Source organism: Nymphalis io, chromosome 17 (genome assembly GCF_905147045.1).
Source record: "Nymphalis io chromosome 17, ilAglIoxx1.1, whole genome shotgun sequence".
Taxonomy (NCBI): Eukaryota; Metazoa; Arthropoda; class Insecta; order Lepidoptera; family Nymphalidae; genus Nymphalis; species Nymphalis io.
The window spans coordinates 9076705-9091380 of record NC_065904.1 but is presented as its reverse complement, the minus strand read 5'-3'; the positions used below and the strand labels follow the sequence as shown (position 1 = coordinate 9091380).

The following is a 14676-nucleotide window of genomic DNA, read 5'->3' as shown; positions in this document are numbered from 1 at the left end:
CTAGAGCCTGTTACAACGAAACAAATCAATTCGCATCGACAATTTTATTTAATGCACTGGTTGAAGTGCCTACCCAAGGGTTACAACCTTGCGGATATAACGACCGTCGGTGGCCGGAATAAAAATCGCATTTGCGATAATTGGTTTCAGCCTGCCGACTAAAGCTTATATGCTTCGATAGATAAATAGCGGCGGTCTGGGAGCCTACAATTTGTACCGAGTACAATTTAAAATTATCCACTATTTAGAATCAGTTGATCCATAATAATACATGTAGCTGATCGACGGTACCTTTGCTTATATTTTATTTACACGGTTCGTATTTGATACGTGCAACTTATGCGGAGTTCCAGACGGTTTAAGGTACCACCTACTTACAAGTTATTCCACGCCAAACTATATAAAACATAATTTAGGATTAGTGTTTTCATTACCGTTTTCATGGAATAGTGAATGAACAAGGGTAATAATTAAAAGCATAGGTGAAATAAGCTCTTCCAACTCATGATTGGTATGAGGCTAGTATTGATTATTGTATGGCTTGCCAATATCTATAAAAAATCCTCGTTTACATATATGATTATATCTGGATTTAAAGCTAGTTAGATTTCATCTATACCACTGTGATATTAAAATTTTTAATGTAATAAAAAGTTTTCTTTATCAACTTCTCGTTCCAACTCAGCAAGGATAAAATAAGGATTTTACATTCGTTTGATATTTGACTAATAAAAATGGCATACAAATGAACATGCATATATAAACATTTTATAGTCAAGTGATTTGTCTGTCCGACTGATACGTGTCAAATGTCATTCACCGCACGGATCTTTTCGTCATGCGTTTATTCAAACCTATAGTATCTCTAAAATATTTTGACACATAACAAAGTGTAAATGTATTTTTTTCTTTTAAGGTAAAGAGTTTCGAAATGATATTGTATTTATTTTGATATGAATACCTATTGCGTGACAAGTAAATTGAAGTAAAATTTTCGCTTTTTATCAATAACATTTTTAATAGGGTGTTAACTATGTGATGTGTATATAAATATAATATATGTCTATTTGCCGTTTAACCTATTTGTAGACATTTTGATAAAACAATAAATAATAATTATCTTTTTTTTTTGTTTTAAATACAGAAGCAAAAATGGCCATTCATTTTAAGGGGTTTCTTATAAAGGTTATATATGTTTTTCTATTATATTTATTACCATAATTCACGGCGCATTAAGGTAACATTATTATCATGTATATGTTATCTGTTTGTTTAGCCTGATAATGTTAAGCTGACGTTGACAGCTAATATTTAGGCAACATAATCTGATACTACGAAATTGTTAGGCAACCTATTAAAAAAATCAGGTGCAGATTATTTTTTTGTAAACACCAGCAATAGCAGTTATTCTATTGTCATACAAATGTTTACTATACTTATGTATGTCATAAGTAATAAGTTGTTTTGTTTAAGCGCGCCAATCTCTAAACTATCAGTCGAATTTGATAAACTTTGATATCCCAATTATTGAGGTTTATAGTTTATGTATTTATGAAGTTTATAGGTTATGTAACTGTGCTTACCTATACTACATTCATTTATTATTGCTCGTTAGCATTTTTATTTAGTTTGCATAATGTTCCCTGCATACTAACGCGCTCGAGTCACTATCCGAACTTCGCTTCTAACGCATGTGTATTCTTAAGATCGTTATGAAATATAGTTCATATATATTTAAAAAAATATGTAGTATATGTAGGCACATAAAATTGAGAAGTAGGAACGTGAGTGAAACCACGCGAAGTAAGGTATACACACGTTTAGATTTAGTTTTTCCTGTTTATTAGTCAAAACTCGATCTCTTTAGTAATTTATATTATAGTAATAATATTATTTATATTATATTAACCTTTACTTAAAAACCTTGGGAACTAAGACGTTATGTTCCTTGTGCCTGCAGTTACACTGATTCACCCTTTCAACACGAACGGTTTACGATTCTATTCTATCGAAAATGGTCGGCAAATCCATAATAAACGATTCCCTACCAATCAGATCCCGTGGTGCTCCACGTTAAGACGGAAAGGGTACCGCTGGTTTTTTAGTGGATATTCCGATGTTCGGGGCGCACTTGGCGCCTGGGACACCGGCAAGCCAAACATACCGCCCCCCCCGGTTTTTCAGCGTTAAAAACAAAGGCTATAGTTATTTTGAATTAGCACCTACATACAATACTAACGTTGATTTTGTTACATATTGAACTTTATACTAATAACAAACAGCCATCTCTCAAGCCATTATCAATTTCATGTTGAACTAACTTATTTCTATTCACTAAGACCAAATATGGCTGAGATTGGTCTAAGTTAGCTAACTAAATCTAAGCACGCTAATACCGGCTAAGAAGTATCTAAGTTACTGGCTACAAACACAAGACAGTGTACTCCAAGTTCGTTAGTCAGTGTTCGTTAAGGCTCAAATAGTGTTATTTGAAAGTTTGATTTCAAATCGATGTAGATATGATCTAACAGAGGCGAAAAAAATCTTATTATTATTACTTTAATTTGTTTACAGATAAGTTTATATTATTAAGCGTTATATTTATATATAAGATTAGACTATTTCGGTCCTGGGATTTTTGCCAGCAAAGAAATGGCATATTACTATCCTCGCCATACTACTACCACTCACACCTCTATGACTAGACTATCTGATCGTAAGTCGTAACCACCGCCCACCACTTTCATCGCCAATACGTCACCGATCACCCAGGCTACACAGTTTAACTGGTTCAAACCAGATAACAGCAAAACTAAGTACTGCTGTTTGGCGGTAGAATAGCTATCCAGACGGGCTTCGCAAAACTTTACTATAAAGTGCACTATCATCCAATTTGCTTGTCTATCATTCTAATTTTAATAAAAATAAATATCGAATATCGAACGTAAAAAATAATCTCTACACATTATTAAATTATAAGTTACCTACATGTAAATGTCTTACTAATGGTCTGGCAAACATTACGCAATAATGACGTGCATTAGTAAATTAGCTATAGTCTATATCTAATAAGGCAAAGGTCGCTGTTACTAATTCCATTATAATTTCACACAGGTCTGAGATTTCCCAGATCAACAATAATATTACGATTTGTTACGATCCAGAGGGGATTCTGAAGTATTTCTGATAACATTAATAGTAATGGTTTCGCGTTATCTTTATACATAACAGAACTATAACGGGCTTAGGGCGGGTGTTTTTACTTAATTTTTTTAAGTATATTTGATTTGAAACTAGTTTTCGTTGCAATAAAATTATAATTTAAATTTGTACTTATCCTTTCTAACCATATTATAAATGCGAAAATTTGTTTATTTCATCATGAAATTTTGTCTACACGTTGTCAAGGGTGCAGAAAATAATATAAGTTAACTTAAACTTACCACCCCCCTTCCAGTTTAAGGGAATAAGAGTAAATACTGAGTTTCCTGCTAGTTATTCTCAACAAAATCTACATACCCAACCTGTTACCACTACCGCTATAAATTCAATCAATCTTGTTAATTTTCGATTCAAAGGCGCCTCGATATGTTCGATATCTTATCGTTGAACGAAGTTTGTTTTGATATTTTATTTTGATCATATTATTATCTCTTTGTATCGGGTCACGCTTCGAATGGAATTAAATGTACCTGGTCATGTTGCTAGATTCATACGCTATTTCAAATATACAGAATATATGAATGAGTGCCGCAAAGATCAAAAAGTTTTAGAAACATTATCTCATTTGGTCTAACGCAAAATTTATACAAAGAAACGCGCTAAGGATAGCTTATAAAATGATGTTTTTATGTATTTGTACAAATATATTTTTCAGTAGCGCAAATTGTGCTATTTCGTGTTCACACATTAGGCTTTAAATGAAAATGAAAAAACATTACCTACTTTATTCAAGTAGCTTTAGGTTATGTAGCAAATCATATTTGGATTATCGTTTTACGAGTTAATTAAACGTCAAGCGACCATGTTTGTGCGGCTTTATAGTGTAGGATTTAGCTATCAGTTGCCGATGCTACTGACAAAAGTTGAGTATAGCTGTGTTCCAGTTAGACGTTTGTGAGTGAGCTGCATATTTCACTTTCACATAACCTAACACAATTCCATTATAAGTCCTTCATACCAGTAATGTCCATGAGCAGAAATGAACACATACAATCCGTTGTCATATTAATGGCTGCCATCCTATTAAAAAAAATAGGTGCGGAATGTTGATTCTTTTAAAGAATGATTTGCAAATAAAATTAATATTACTTTACGGTAACGAATAGTAACTTCACACTTTTTATCTATAATACTGTGTAGAATAAATTTTAATCTTTGAGAAAATTGGTATAATGACAGTTGCATCACAGTATATTTACGCAAATATACACTGGCCTCCAAAAAAATCGACCCACCTACATTTTTTGTAAAAAAGCTATCGTATGGTTTTAAACTACCACATATTTATATTTTTAAGATTGATAATGTAAAAATGCAATTGTAGGATTGTACAAAAACAGAAATAGTGCGCAAAAAATAGGTTTTTAGGTAAATATGTGACAAAACACGAAAACACAAAATTTTACGCAATTTTATTTTTTTGTGTACAAAACGATTATGCCGTTTGTTTTTAAATTTGGGTGCCTAAATCTTACTTTAATAGGGAATGTTTCCTCCTCTTGACCTAATCACTGCCTGCATACGCCTATTAAGTGACCTGATTAGCTTTTTAATGTCTTCCTGTGGGGTCCGTTGCCATTCTTCAGTTAGGGCAGCTTCCAGTTGATTCAGGGTTTCTGGAATTGGATTTCGTGCTCGAACCGTACGTTTTAGCTGGTCCCAGAGGTGCTCTATCGGGTTTAAGTCCGGACTATTGGCTGGCCACTGCATAACTGGAATTTCGACTTCCCTGAGATAGTCTTTAACAATTCTAGCGACGTGAGGTCGTGCGTTGTCGTGCATAAGTTGGAAATTATCCCCAATATATCCAGCGTAAGGCATCACATGAGGCTCCAGAATGTCCGTTATGTAAGTTTCAGCATTAACAGCACGATTACGGAAAAAAACCAGCTCTGTGCGTCCCGTCAAAGAAATACCTCCCCAAAACATTGTAGAGCCTCCACCAAATCGGACTGTTTCTCGAATGCAACACTGAGAGTAGCGTTCTCCTGGCCTTCGCATGACGTTACGTAGTCCATCAGAGCCTACTAGACATTCGGCTTTCATCACTGAACAATACTGTCTCCCATTGGTCCAGTATCCAATCGACGTGCTGCCTAGCAAATTGTAGTCTTGCTTGTCGATGGGATGCTGTGAGTTTTGGTCCTGTTGCTGGCTTGTGAGGGGTTAAGTTTTGCTCTCGAAGTCTTCTTCTTACAGTATTTTCACTCACAGACACTCCACGACTTTCTCGGAGTCTACCTTGAACGTCAACAGCCGAAAGATGTCGGTTTCTTAAAGACGTCAAACCAATAAAACGGTCATCGGTCGGGTTCGTGACACGCCCCCTGCCAGATCCTGGTCTCCGGCGATACTCCCCAGTCTCCAAGTAGCGTTTGTACACTCTTCGCACCGCTGAACGACTTAATTTTAGTGTTCTAGCCACATTTCGCTGACTTAACCCCTCATGAATAAGAGCTACGACTTGAGCAGCTTCTGCTTCAGTAGTATCCATTTTTTATGTTTAAACTTATTAAAATTATTGTTTTAACAAAGTTTCATACACTTAATCAATAATAAACATCGAACCGAGATGACTCCGCGTTAAGAACTGGAAATAAACTAACCATGCACTTTGTGCACAAAGTAACGTTTTCTTATCAATACTTTTAAAATATTCCAAATATCCTCAATGACACTTACAACTCCTCCAAATCAATATCAAGTGGGTAATAAAATGTTAAATGTATGTCCCATAAGTAAAACAATCCACCTAGGTCGTCGCATAGTTAAGATAACAACTTTGTAAGTAAAAAAATACGGGTGGGTCGATTTTTTTGGCGGCCAGTGTATATGTAACAATCTTTATCATACAAAAAAGTGACATACATAAATTTAATACTAGAAGAAAAAATAAACATTCCAAATTTATATCATAATAAAGTAAATAAATCGTTTTTAGGAATTTTTTACTCAAATTTAAACTCTCTCTTAAATTTAGTCAAACTTTACTGTGAAATAAGGATTGTATTATAAATTATTTTCCAGAGTTTAAGGTTTGGAATACTACCTATGATAACATAGGAATGCTCGTGATCTTGATATACGGTTGCAGATCTCGAGATTCCGCGTTCAAAACTCAGAACCATAAAATAAAACCGTTTGGTTATGTTGAGGATATGTTAACAAATTTTCTATAGTAGTTCGGAGTTAGGAGGTTAGGAGTATTACACTGCTGTATCTCGGAGAGCACGAAAAACTGTTGCTTCTAAACTCTCTCCGGTCGTATCGGATTTCCGTGCCATCGGGCTACGTGAGTGATGATATCTCCGGTGCAGATTTGCAATTGACGGCTGCCGCGGCAGAAATTCGGTCAGGAGTTTATCCGTTGCTATCATTATGTAATACTTGAATGTTTTTTCAGATGTCACAGTTACTTTAGGTCGTACGATAAGTGCGAGGTTATAACGATTATAATACTTTGAACTGCGCATACATGACCAAACATTAAATAGGATGATAACGATGAAAAAAAAAATATAAGATAGATAAAACGGAAAATCGCTATTACCAAAAATTTCATAAAGTAATATTGCAATATATGAATGGCGATTTTGATTTTGGACAATCATCAAATCTTAAGTACAAAGTTTTGGTACATTCCTTGTAGTTTTTACAACGTTCGCTTATAAAACGATTGAACCGAAAACATACATAGTCTACTTTTGAAACTATAAACTATCAAAATATGCAATTTAAGTAATGCATATCAATCGGACAAGTTATTATTAATCTGGAGAGATACAAACCAAACGAGCTTATATAGATATTAGTATTATAATTGCATTCATAAGCAGTTTACAAATTCTGGAATTGAATTCTATCAACGGATTTTAGAACGGCATAATGAACTAGTACTGCCCGTCGGGAAATTTAAGTTCATCGTCATTTGCTGGCGTTTATCCCATTTATTTGGGGCAAGAGCAGGGTCACCTTGCGTTCATTCCCTCAAGTACTCCCCTGCACATGTCATCATTCACACAGTTCTTTCTCTCTCCCAAATCGAAATTAGAGAAATGAATTATCAATGTGATATGTACGAGTATGTATGTGTCGTGAATAAGGTCCAAACTTAAATCTTGAGGTTTTTGATCTACAATGACCTGACCTAGAATATTGGCTTTACTTTTATTATTATGTGTGTCCGTTTTCAGCGTGTCAAGTTTATATTGTTTCAAAACAATTTTTTTTGTACATTTCTTGATATGCTTATCATTTGCGATAAATAAATGGGCTGATGCATTAGATTTGTTGAGGTGCGGCGCCACCATTATTGTCAAAATTTCGTAAAATCCTTTCATAACGTGCACATAAACATTACGAATAGAAAGTTGCATCTACATTTAAATGCTGTATGTTGTTAACGCATTGTGTTGATGATTCATCACATTAAATTTTATATATAGATTTATATTTTTTCTATTCATAGCGTGAGTTGATAGTTTTATTATTACTACCGCGCGTTGTTTAATAACTACTATAAACATTGAATGTCGGTATTAGTAGAATATTTTTCATCTAGAACCATTGCTTGGTTTTTGAAGTTACTGCTACGCGTAATCCAATCATTTTAATGGATAAATAATTAATGTACCTTACGTTTATTTTTTCTACAATTTTGTTTAAGTAGTAACGGGGAAGCAGAAAAACTAAGGATGCGTTCTAACTTATTTCTAGTATTGATGTAAATCAATAATCACATTACAAAAATCGGATTCAAATTTTTATAAAGCTAAAGATTTAGTATTTCTTCTTAAATATAAAAAAGTAGTGCAATGTACTCGACTCATGTTATATTTTTCTTTTGCAATAAAAAAAATGTTTTACAAAGCACCGATTGGATTCTCGTTTCCTTTGAGCTAGTGTATTGCTTGTTAAGTTTGATCCTCTTAATTCTAGATTGATTTTACCTTCGAACATAAAGGGGGAGTTGTATAAAGTATATCTTGAATAGTATATCATATTAAAATAAACTCAAGTAGGTCTCTAACAAGCACAGTTGAATTGTTACTTTACAATTAATAGAACCACCACTAGTATAGATTCTTATGAAGAAGAAACAGCAATTAGCTCAGTCATTATTCTTTATAAATATTATTGTTGGTAAATATGTATGAATTTTGATTATTTTTAATATAATTTAATAATTATGTTTCGGTTACTTTCTATTCATATAACTTTCTAATTCATATTAAATATTCTTGTTTTGGTGTCTTACTTACTAGTAGTATTGGTATTAATTTTTTTTAATCTTCTTTCGTTTTGCGTGAATCTTAACCGACGACCGCGGGGTCAAATCCAGGCAGCACCACTTTTCATGTTAAGCACTTGTGTTTATAATCCATCTTATGCTCGGCGATGAAAGAAAATATCACGTGGAAACCTGAATGTGTCTTATTTCATTGAAATTCTGCTACATGTGTATCTACCAACCCTATTTGGAGCATCGTGGTAGAATAAGCTCCTTCCTTTCCCTGTAAGAAAGAGGAGGTCTAGCCCAGCAGTGGGACATTTACAGGCTGTTACTTACTTTAACAAATAGACAACCTACATTAGCCGGAACTATATACATCTTACATCAATAATCTAATTACGTCATCTATACTGTTATGTATCTGTAATTAGCAGCAATATACACCTTTGGTGATAGAATAACTAATGAATGAGGCGGAGAGAGGTACTACCCACTCGGCGCAAAGCCTTAAAAAATTAACTGGTTCCTAGTTTGACATTTAATAATAATATTTTTTATTAATTACTTCGAGCGTTCACTTATTAGGTCAATAAGTATGCCATTGCTACTTAATAGTTAAAGAAAATTGAGGTTGTATAGCCCTTTATATAGAATTATTTGAGTTTAATAATTTGATATGTAACATTTGAGTGAAGGGTTCGGACGAAAAGAGAGGTTTTTTATACAAAGAGCTAAGTGATGAGTTGTCGACACTCACAAGTTATTGACAGTCAATGTCAATTTTCATTAAATTTAAATGTCAGTATCAATTGTTGCGGGCTCTTTTTGGTACATATACATAACTAGCTTCTCGACTTCATAAAAAGTAACTGATTTAATTTTTTTAATTGAATTAAAAAAATGTTCCAAATTTCAGATAGTAAACATTTATTTTGGATAGTATTAGCGTAAAATCTTACGATTATTGAGCGACTCCGTCGCGAAAGGAGTAACTAATTTTAATCGATATAATTATTGAAATTTCAATACAGTTGCAATATATACTATGTTGGCGTGACGTCAGATCAGGGAATGATCATTTCAAAATTTTTTTTTGAACGATATTTTCGATTGTTCTGCCTCTACGACGCCAGGTAGAAGAATACTGGTAATCAGTGCCGAGTCACAATGAGTGATCACACCTATGAAAGTTATATAATGTGTACTTAAAATATGACTCATCTTCACTCGTATGTTACTGTTCACAAGTTAATAAACCTATTACACATCGTAACATTTTTTTTTTAAATCCTTTGAGCAAACAAACTTCTCCTAACCATACCTCAACGTACAATATAGAATCAGAGCACACGTTAAGTTCGAATTACTTATATATTCTCATATCAGGTAAACAAAGTTAAAGGTCGGAGACGAAGCGGTAAATACTGAAGCGAACAAGTGGCGCAAATTCCAAGTTATATCTTTGTTTCGTTGTCCGTTAATACACTTGGACCATAGAGTAGCAATGCATAATGCTTTTATAGAATATAAAACATCCGTCTTATTGTCTCTGGTGACATGACAGCTGGTTAATTTTATCGGATAGTGTTAACATACCAAGCGATCATGATTTGTAGAATAGCTATTTTTTTTACTTGAATAGGTATCCTTATATGAAACAATAGTATAGGTGTAATTTCGATAAAGTAAATATAACCATCAATAACCTACAATACGTAATACTTTTTAATGTATCGCATCGACATAATGTAAACAAAAGATGCACGCGACGATAGGAGGTTGATATTACAGAACATAAGTCATTTACCGTGTCGTGTCTAGGATACCTAAAACTAAACACGACATCGATCTATTGTACCATAAAATTTGTATAACGCATGTCAATATTAATAAACTGTCGCGTGTTTCATGTATTTCAAAGAAAATTAATAACTTATTTTGTTTTTTTTTTTAAATGTTGTATTGGTAAAATAATAGAATGACTATTAAATTATTGCATACGACTTGATTAGTTTTTTTTTATTTTTAAAATATTATTTATTATATTAGATGAAAGTGCAAGCATTCTAATTATTCTGTTTACTTTATTATCGACGTGGAAAATAAAAAAAGCGATTCAGTCAGCTTTTATTATTTCTTTCATCTTTATGATAAATAAAAAATATACAAGTGGCAAGAAATCATTTCAATTAATATTTCTGACATAGATATAAGTTATTTTATTTAGACTTATAATAAGTAATAGTTAATTAAAATATGTTTCCCAGATTTGGATCATAATTTAAGAATTGATGTATGATTTCTCTTGAATTGCTCAAAGAATAATTTTTATTTAATTATTCCTTTTTCAACATGAAAGAAGTATTTATTAAAAACACATCAGACGAATCAGTTCAACTATGCGAAGCAAATGCGTCCGTGACTCGCGCGTATTCGCTGTAGCGTCTTTGCAGTGATTAATTTGCTTCGTCGCACAGATGCGCTGATATTAATTATATATAATTCCGCGTTACACTCTGTATCAATATTTGTTTTGATATGTAGTTTATCTTCAATATGTTACTCACCATTACAGAATGATAAATCACGATTGTTCTCTTTCGACAGTTTTTAAGCATACGATCATCTGAAATAAAAAAAAAATAACACTATATTTTACATAATATTTACAATTAAAAAAGAGGAGACCTTAACCTAAAAATGGGTACGTTAACAGGTTGTTAACACTGTGGAATTGATTACGAATCTGTTCTAGTTATGCTGCGATTGGTATACCGTTGGTAACTGTCACTTCGTAAATTGTTCTTTTTTTTTTATATAAATTGTTCGGCGATCTCTGATTATTAACATTGAAGGCAATTATTTATTTAACGTGAAATGTCTATCAATAACATGATCTGCATTTTGCAATTGATTTTAGCAGATTTACACCTGAGTAAAGGTTTAATGTGATTGTGAGTTATAATACACAATCTACAAATAGAATTTTCCTTTCCTGAGTATTAAACTCCTATCGTGTAAACTAAGGCGAATATTTATTTTGCAGCAATTCCTCGACGAAATGCCCGGCCCTCCGCCGGCGTACGAGACGGTCGTCGAGGGAACGTCAGCGATCAAAGAAGACATTCTTCAGGTATATTTCTGTTCATATTATTACTGTTTAGATCAAAATATGACATATTATAAATATAATATGAAATGGTTACATCAAATATTTAATAATATCAGAAGCTGCGTATGTATATGTAGATCAATCGGAGGTCTATATATATATTAACATTTAATAAACATACAAACCGTATAATATAAATTTATTTATTTTCTTCTAACAATCATTTACTCTAAAACATAAATATAAAAAACTTTGTTTAATATTTAAAAAAATAGCCAAATCTACACATTGTACAGTCACTACATTGTAGTAATCATGGCTATAATACTAAAACATAAATTAAAAATATTAATAAAATAGAAAAAAAAACACGAGAATTGTTAATATTAAAACAAAATTATACTAAAAAATTACCTTCCCATTATAAAAGAATTTCTTCTTTCTTAAGCCAAAATATATATTAATATCAACATTATAGCGTATCTTTGGTAATAAAAATTATAACTCTAAATTCTTACAAAGAACCTTGACGGTACCTTGAAAAACCTTAAAGTCGAGACCAACTTTTGAAGTAATTTAACAAATTTAATTCTAAATCCCGTTAGGTTATAATAAGTATAGTAAGACAGTAAAATTAACAGTAAAAATTAACATAACTGTTACTTTACTGTATATATAAAAACGCATAAAATTATGACACATTATTATATTATATGTTAAGTGAGGTTGATGCGACTAAAGTTATAAATGCAAACGTTACTCAATCTGTCTGAACGTTACATCATTTCGATTAAACCGCAAAGCCAAAGAGACAACTGATATAGAGGTTGGAACCTGGATAATGACATTTTATGACAAATGACAGGATTTACGAAAACAATAACATGAATGCAATGGAGTCGCCGACACATAGTACGTTTACAAAGTAAATTAAATTGACCCATTTTTGTGAATTGAATACTACGTTCAAAGTTTTACGTCAGTTTATAAGACGGCTAGAATATATCTATCTATATTTAGATACACAAATTATAAATGCAAAAGTAACTCAGTTTGTCTGTTACCATCACGGAATAGATTTTGATAAATTTTGGTATAGAGCAAGTTTGAACACCGAGGAAGGACATAGGCTACTTTTATCATAGATAACATCTGTCAAAGCCCCCCCCCCCCCCTCCTGCCGAACTAGCGGACGAAGTCGAGGGCTTAAACTAGTTATTATATAAAATAACGGTGCCTATAATTACCCAGTATCATTAACACCTTTCACTCTTAAAATCACATATTTTTGACAGTTATAAATTTTATTTAAAGTTAATTTTTAGACTATGTAAAATTAGTTGTTTATAAATTCAGCTCATTCTTGATCCTTAAATTTAATATTAAGAGAAATTAAATTATTAATTAAATAAAACTATATTTATTTATTGTATATGTTTGTGCAGGAAGTACTATCGGAGCCGTGTTCAAAATGCAAACCGACAAAAGGCGATAGTGGTCTACCATCATACGAGGCGGCCGTGTTACTACATGATACAAAATTATAATAAATTCTAGCTTCATCCACGTCATCGTCCCTGAACACCAACGCTACTTATGACCAAAATAATATTAGGTAATTATCAATTGAGCTACGCTTGTAATCATTTATGCGATAAATAAATATAATACTTAAAACGTAACCACACGAATACGTGTTATAAAACTACTAGAAAGTTTATCGTTTGAAGTGTGATTATTTTGTTATTTCTTTCGCAGTGGGCATTAATAGTTTTGAACTATTTAAATAATTATATAAATTAATGAAAACAGTTAATTTTATTATTACTATATACATAAAAATATTCTTGGATTTTGGGGATTTGCAATTTATTTTTAAACATCAGTTCAAATCAATCAGTTTTTTGAACAGAACGAGATAACAAGAAATATGATAATTCTAGGAAATTTCAAAGATGTTCCTCCGTTTGACATACAAGTGAATATTATCAGAGAACAGCACATCTCCAGCGGTGGTTCATGTATTGTTATTTAATTGAAGTTTCCCGTACTAAATATGTTTGATTTTTAGTATTTTTGTTTTGCGTTTTTGTATGAGAAGTGCTCTCACACGGAACGCTTGACATCATTAAAAGTATTTTTATTTGGTATTACAATAGACCGCAGCGGTATGAAATTTGGTTTCGTTGTTGAAATAGTTTGAAGATGGGACTTTTTGGGAACTTATATAATGACATTTGTATTTTATTTCCATCCACCTTTATGTTATGTATATTGTTATGTATTCGTCGTTATTTGTTTTAATATATTTCTTTAAAAAATATTTTTGCGTTTGCTAAATTGTGGACATTATCTTTGTCAACTTATAAAAATTATTTTTATAAATATTTGCGAAAAAATTAAAATTATACTTGGTTTAGAAAACATACAGTCAATTGTTTAGAAAGTTTTAATAATCAGTTAGTATACATACGTCATACATATAACTTTTATAACAACATTAAGTTAATGTATGACTTTTATTCACACATATATCGTTGAGCAGAACATTTGTGACACAAAACGGATTGTCAAGTAAGATTGGACACGCAATCTCCTATTTTATCGACTTGTAAAAATATCTGGTTGGACACGGTCGAAGCGCGCCAATTGCACACTTTCGTTTCGTTGTCAATTGACATCCCGTATTAGTGACACAACCGATATGTATACAGTGATCCATACGGTATAATTCACTGTTTTGAAGTGGATAATGATCGCGATGAGGGTAACATTACATGGTTAATTCGGAGTGCAACGCTAATGTATAGTTTCTGACGCAAAAAGTTTCAATTCTAAGTTAAACACGCTTTTAAAATAAAATTGTATATTCCTAAGTTTCTATATGTATATATATTATCTCTCATAGTTATAATATGTTTCTAAATCATAAATTATTTTCTGGTCTTGTATACTATATTAATAAAAATTAATGTATTATTATCATTATCTGCAAAATCATAATAACTATTTCTTTTGTTACATAATGTATGTTACGTATCGTTGATCCTTTTATGTAAAACCACCATATTATGTAATGAGTATAGTCATTAGTATATAATCCGTATAG

General features: G+C 32.1%; 2 protein-coding genes across 5 annotated transcripts in view; one reads left to right on the top strand and one right to left on the bottom strand.

The window, feature by feature from the left end:
• The window catches only part of LOC126774689 (uncharacterized), a 33396-nt gene extending 19515 nt beyond the window's left edge, over window positions 1-13881 (top strand). Inside the window, exons 4-5 of the mRNA XM_050496224.1 lie at window positions 11502-11588; window positions 13013-13881. Of these exons, the coding sequence (XP_050352181.1) occupies window positions 11502-11588; window positions 13013-13114 (189 nt within the window). The 3' untranslated portion in view covers window positions 13115-13881. The remainder of the gene's footprint in view (window positions 1-11501; window positions 11589-13012) is intronic.
• LOC126774671 (probable beta-hexosaminidase fdl) overlaps window positions 1-14676 on the bottom strand; it is a 95045-nt gene that overhangs the window by 39799 nt on the left and 40570 nt on the right. For all 4 annotated transcript variants that reach the window (XM_050496201.1, XM_050496204.1, XM_050496202.1 and 1 more), the window contains one exon: window positions 11023-11081. The gene's annotated coding sequence lies outside the window, so the exon portion shown is untranslated. The remainder of the gene's footprint in view (window positions 1-11022; window positions 11082-14676) is intronic.